General features: G+C 47.0%; 1 protein-coding gene across 3 annotated transcripts in view; it reads right to left on the reverse strand.

Moving 5' to 3' along the window:
- PYGL (glycogen phosphorylase L) overlaps window positions 1-5,497 on the reverse strand; it is a 52,599-nt gene extending 47,102 nt beyond the window's left edge. For all 3 annotated transcript variants that reach the window (XM_029237953.1, XM_029237951.1, XM_029237954.1), the window contains exons 1-2: window positions 5,182-5,497; window positions 20-121 (exon numbers count right to left, since the gene is read on the reverse strand). In XM_029237953.1, coding sequence (XP_029093786.1) covers window positions 20-121; window positions 5,182-5,424 — 345 coding nt within the window. In that variant the 5' untranslated portion in view covers window positions 5,425-5,497. The remainder of the gene's footprint in view (window positions 1-19; window positions 122-5,181) is intronic.
- Between the last annotated feature and the right edge of the window lie 503 nt (window positions 5,498-6,000).

Here is a 6,000-nt window from a genome sequence, read left to right on the forward strand (position 1 = left end):
AAATATGGAGACAATGTACCTGGTAAATGGCCTCGTCACAGGCATTCTGCAGGCCAAGGTTGATCATGGTGTTCTGTAATGTTCGGCCCATGTAAAATTCCAAAGAGAGGTAATAAACCCTCTGAAACAAAGAAGAGAGAGGTCATGTTAACGGCTATGAGGCCAACCTTACTTGTCAACGTAAAAACACAAGGTCACCAATAAGAAACAAACAAGCAGAACTACTTTAACTCAGGTTCAAATGAGACTCCTATAGATGCATGAAGGGCTAAAGAAAAGCACTTCTGATAACTAACTGGCTTTGGAAAAACCATTTCATATCCTGGTTTTGGTGGTAATATTTAAAAAATATATATCTTTTACCCCCAGGGAGGGGAAAAAAAGCAAACTCATCCAACTCATTAGATTCACTGTTTTGTGGGTTTTTTCTTCCTGTTCATGAGCCTCATGAAAAAACATATGTTTGGGGTAAATGGAAGTCAGACTGACATAGCTCATCATTCATCTGTAAAATGTTTACAGGACGAGGGTCAGGTGGGGTTGGCTGTGAGCATCTCAAGTCATCCAAGAAACACAGAGATTAACTCCTTCAAGATACACCCAATGGCTACAAAGTATTCCTCCTTAACTGTTACTGCAAGTAATATTATAATTAAATATTTTAGAATTAAAATTATCCTAGAAAGTCTATGAACTGGCAATAGTTCCTTCTGTATAACAAAAGACTGCCTCAGGTTTATTGGTGTCTGTTCTTGGTGAAATAGGACATTTCTCTATCAGGTTAGAAACTGTTTGCCTTTGACATAGTAAAAGCCAAGTAAATATCAACAGTAATCAGAGTTGAAAGCAAAAGGTGCAAAGCTCAGACTTTCCTAAAACCCTTTAAAATACAAGCACAGTTTACTAGTCAAAAAAACAAAAAGGGTCAGTAACTTCATCATCCTCTTATAAAATATCTTACTCTCTGTATCAGTTCCTCTTTTCTTTTTCACCAAACACAAAACAAAACAATAAAAATCTGTAAATGCATCAGTATCAATATAAAGTCACCTCAAATTTTCGGGACTTCCCCATTTCTCAATAGGAAGAGCCCCAAAGAAAAGGATTTGGTCAACCAGGAAGTACTAAAAAAAAAAAAAAAAGAATATAGTTCAATATAAGAAATGCCTATTATAAAAATAAAAAAAGGGGCTTCCCTGGTGGCACAGTGGTTGAGAGTCCGCCTGCCGATGCAGGGGACGCAGGTTTGTGCCCCGGTCTGCGAAGATCCCACATGCCGCGGAGCGGCTGGTCCCGTGAGCCATGGCCGCTGAGCCTGCGCTTCCGGAGCCTGTGCTCCGCAACGAGAGAGGCCACAACAGTGAGAGGCCCGCGTACCGCAAAAAAAATAAATAAATAAAAATAAATAAATAAAGAAGAAATGCCTATTATGATATTTAAATCATTAGTTACACATATATACTTAAAATATTATATGAAAATGTCAATTCAGAAATCTTACTTTTCCCTACTTTCATTTTATGAAACAATTGAATTCTAAGTCTTCCTATGGATAGTCAACAAGTTATCAAACAATATTTTCCAGAGCACATCATCATTATTTTTATCCAAGTTGTTTGAATATCTATAATGCTGTCATTAGGGCCCTCATTAGTTTATTAGATACCTTTCTGTGAGCTGGGAAAAGGTATCTTTCCTGGGGCAGACTCAGGCCAAAGAGGTGCAAGGCGTCACTCACCCCCCGAAAGGCTGGCGCCAATGTACCAATGCATCACAAAAAAGAGCATCTCAAGCCACAAATATCCATTTACATAACATCAGGGCAGTTTTTTTCATTCTTCCCTGTGTGCATTTTCATGATCTCTATAATATAACCACTACCTATTGCTCTTTACTTTTTAGTGATCTATAAAAAGCTTGGTTATAAATACAGTATATATATCCAACACTTGCAATTGTGAGGTCATAGCCCCAGGAATAATGACGACATCTGTGTTAAGTTTCTTTGTCTCCCTTTTAAGGATTCTAAATTAGCATGGACTTAAGAGTTCTTAAGACATTTCAAGGTCTTCCTAAAAAAATGTTGCTGCTTAAAATAAAGTAGTTGATAGAGAGCATCTTGTTACATGACAGATTTTCCAAGGACGTGAATTTAAGGTGATTTCCTATTTTCCCACAAATAAATTTTTTTGGGGGGGATAGCACCTTATATTTGGGGGTATAAAAGATCTTAAAAAATTGATCTCCCTCATCGTCTTAGTTAGTGGTCCCTAAACATTTAAAACATACTTCTGGTAGTAAAATATTTGAGCATCTCCAATACAGCTTATAGATTACATGCATGCACTTCTATTACTAATATCTTATGTATATTTTACAAAAATTAGAAATTTTCAAAAGGCTTGTATAGATAAAATAAAGAAGACATAACAATAAGCAATATTTAAAAAATACTTTAAATTTGTTCCTAGTATTAATTACTAGGTGTATGGAATAGGTGGCAACACAACTGAGACTTGCAGGGCAAGCAAGAGTTGAGCAGAGTCCCACGTGGTGGGAAGGGCATTCCGGGTGAAGGGTGCAGTGTGGGCAGAGGCCCAGAAGTGGGGAGAACAGGGCATGGATGGGGATGGCAAATTGGCCTGGTGGGAGAGCAAGGTAATGAATGGGAGGGACAGGCTCACCTGGGCTGAGGAGGGCCTTCAGTGCTTAAGGACTGTGGAAGGCAACACTGCCAGTGATAAAGATCTGAGCAGAGGGCAAGATGGATGTCTTTAAGAGGTTTAATCAGACTATAACGCATAGAATGAGATGGGACTGCAAACTCAAATGGCTTCAGGAGCCAGACAGAAAATAAGTGTGTAAAGGCAGTCACAAAAAACAATGTGGAGTACTGGGCCAAGAACTGGAGTGTCCTGCCCGAAGGTACGGAAAGTAAAACTGCTTAAAGGTGTCTAACCGACCAAATAAAATAAGTCTGCTAGCCATATTCAGTTGCATGCAGCCAGTTCAACCATTTCTGGGAAGCAAGGTAAACACTTAGAAATCTACTTCATCGAAGACCAGAGGCCAGGGCCTCAGGCAGAGAGAAGTGAGAATGGAGGAGAGTGGGTATTTTCAAGGCAAACTGCAGAAATCAACAGAATTTGGCAACTTGTTGAACGGGGAATACAGGAGGAAATCAAAGGCGAAACTAAAGTTTTGTGTCTGGGTGACTGTCAGGATGACAATGCTATTAACATTAGAAACACAGAAGAGACGGCAGGATTGGGAGGGATGATGATTTGAGTTTTTAACATGCTGAGTTTAAGGGAATAAGGGGAGATCTAGGTATGTTTACCGAGCACTTACAAATGTAGGAATGGAGCCAGAAAAGGAATTGAGACTAGAGATCCAGATTTGGGATTCATCTGCAGTTACTGGAAAGCAGGGGAGGTGGGAGAGAAGATTGGACACACCTACTGGCTCCACTCTATGCTGAGGGCAGGGACCTTCTGTTATGTGAATGACTGTCACAGAGCAGACACTTTATGAACATGTGTGGACTGGATCTTGTTCACTTGTATCACTATCAGAATACCTGGCTTATACCTGCGTAAGTAAGAAATGCTTGCCCAGTGCAGAAACTAACAAGAGAACAAGAAAACCGTAAAGTACCAGATAAGTCACTGGAGGAGAAACGTACAAGGCGACTGTGTTTTATGGCACTAAATGCTTTGGAAGTGTGTGGGGGGGGGGGCAGGCTCTAAAATATGGCTCATCATCTCACTCTCCAGCTTAAAAACTTAAATAATAATTTTTAATGTAAGGTGCAGTCCCCTCTATGCAAATAAAAATTACGGTAAATATATGTATACATAAAGTGTTTTCTGACGATATAGTTTAGCAGTTGCTACCTTTGGGTAGAGGCCTAAGCCTCAGGGGCGGGGAAGTTACTTTCCATTTGAAAGCTCTGTTACAGCTGCAATTTCTCACTCTGAGGACTGTTTTGCTTAGGGGTTCTTTGAGCACTTGGAATATGGGCTATTCTTTTTCATGCTTTACATATTAAAAAAAATCCTAATAAATGTTTATGTGTATTTCCCACTACCTCCAGGATATTCCCATCATTCACCCTTTCCAATATGCCTCCAACCGGCATTTCCAGCTTCCTCTCTCAAGACGCACAACCATCCTCAACTGCTGCTGCCAGAGCTGCTCTCTCACCCACACTCTACACAACACAATCCCTCTGGCTGCCAAGTCCTACTCAGTCCTCCCCACCCCGCCTTCCCAGGTTGGCCAGGTGGAAATAGTGTTCCTCCGTGCGCCCAGCAGCGTCCACTCTAGCTCCCGCGCACTGGGTAGGGGTTGTCTGTGAACAGCAGTCCTCAGCAGTTCCCGGGTGGCCTGGCCCTCGGTCTCCAGTCCGCAGGAATCAAGGAAGTCCAGAAGCTCCACACCCCACTCCTAGGAACTGCGTGTTGGGCGAGGGGCGGGGGGCGCTCAGAGCTCTGACCATGGGGTGGGACCTCTACCCCTCCCTCTTCACCACACTCGGGCAGTACCTACGACAAGCCCGGGTCTCCCACGAAACCCCCATCTAGTCCTCCAAAAGTTCTATGAGCTCCGAAGCACCTTCTTCCCACTCTTCCCCACCTACCTCCCCTTAATTCTTATTACCTTTTGACGACCTTTGCATTTGTCTCCCTCCCTAAACATTCACCTTCCCCGAGGCAGGGTTCTCATCCGTTTTGTTCTGGGTCGACTGCCTGGGGCCGAGAACTGTGTCTGGCATACAGAGGGGAGCCGCCCTATATCTCAGAGTAAACGCTGAGAGGAATGCTCCAAAAAAGTTTGTGAAGCAAGTGGACAGGCGAGGTAGGCCTGGGCGTCGGCTCCAGGCGGTCCCCAGGGGCAGGAAGCGCAGTGAGGCCCACGAGATGTGAACGGGGTGTTGGCGGAGGGCCGCATCTGTCCCTTGGGCTGCCCACCCGCCGCCCAGACGCTCTACGCCGGACTTCGCGTGGGGCAAGAACGGGGTGAGGAGAGGTCACTCCGGGGCCTCCACCCACCCCGCCGCGGACACCGCCCCGGCGCCCGGATGCTGGACTCGCATGGTCCCGGAAGGGCACGACCCGGCGAGGGGCGGCGAGGAGCCCCCCTCCCCCCCACCCCCACCCCCCGCGCCCGGGCGCGTACCTTGGGGCACGTCTCGTAGTAGTGCTGCTGCGTGCGGATCCAGCGCCCCACCAGGTGGTCGCGCACCGTGTGCGCCAGCGCGAAGAAGTAGTCGCGGGGGGTGGCCACATTGCGGTCCTTGACCAGCGTGAAGTGCAGATGCCGGTTGAAGCCCTTCTTCAGCTCGGCCACGTTCTCCACGCCCACGATACCGCGGATGCTGATCTGCCGCCGCTTCTCCTGGTCGGTCAGGGGCTTGGCCATGGCGGCGGCGAGCAGGACGTTCCGCTCCAGACGCCCGGCGGCAGGACAGGGTCGGAGTCGCCCTGCGCCTCTCGCCGCTTTTGAGTCGGCGAAAAGTTTGAAGCCCGCCCCTCGGTGCGGCGCCGCCCGGGGTTGCAGCCCGCCCTCCTGAGAGGCGGAGGGAAACCCTGGCCACTCCCTTTGACTCTGGGCCGGGCAGGGCGCGTAGGGCGGTGGGAGAGCACCTGTCGCGACCTCTGCGCACCCGATATGCCAGGGGGTGGAGGTGGGGGGCTGGCGGCCAGGGACCTGGGCTGAATACTCTTGGCAGTTGAAGGTGGGACCTTTGGTGACTCACGTGGACACTCTGACGCCTCCTTCCGGATCTGGGGAATGGGGCTGGGGGGTGAGTAGAGGAGGGAATTTATCCTGCCTCCCCACTCTAGAGTCTTGGGTAGAAAGAGGATGTCTGGTGTGAAAGCGTTGTAAGCAGATGGGGGGCAGGGGGAGAAGGTCCCTGGAGATGGGAGAACCACCTGCATGGCTTTCTTGACGTAAGAGAAGGCATTTTTGGCCTAAGCCATGTTGTGATCTAAG

The sequence above is a fragment of the Monodon monoceros genome, unplaced genomic scaffold (assembly GCF_005190385.1).
Source record: "Monodon monoceros isolate NGI ecotype Baffin Bay Population unplaced genomic scaffold, NGI_Narwhal_1 Super_Scaffold_21, whole genome shotgun sequence".
Taxonomy (NCBI): domain Eukaryota; kingdom Metazoa; phylum Chordata; class Mammalia; order Artiodactyla; family Monodontidae; genus Monodon; species Monodon monoceros.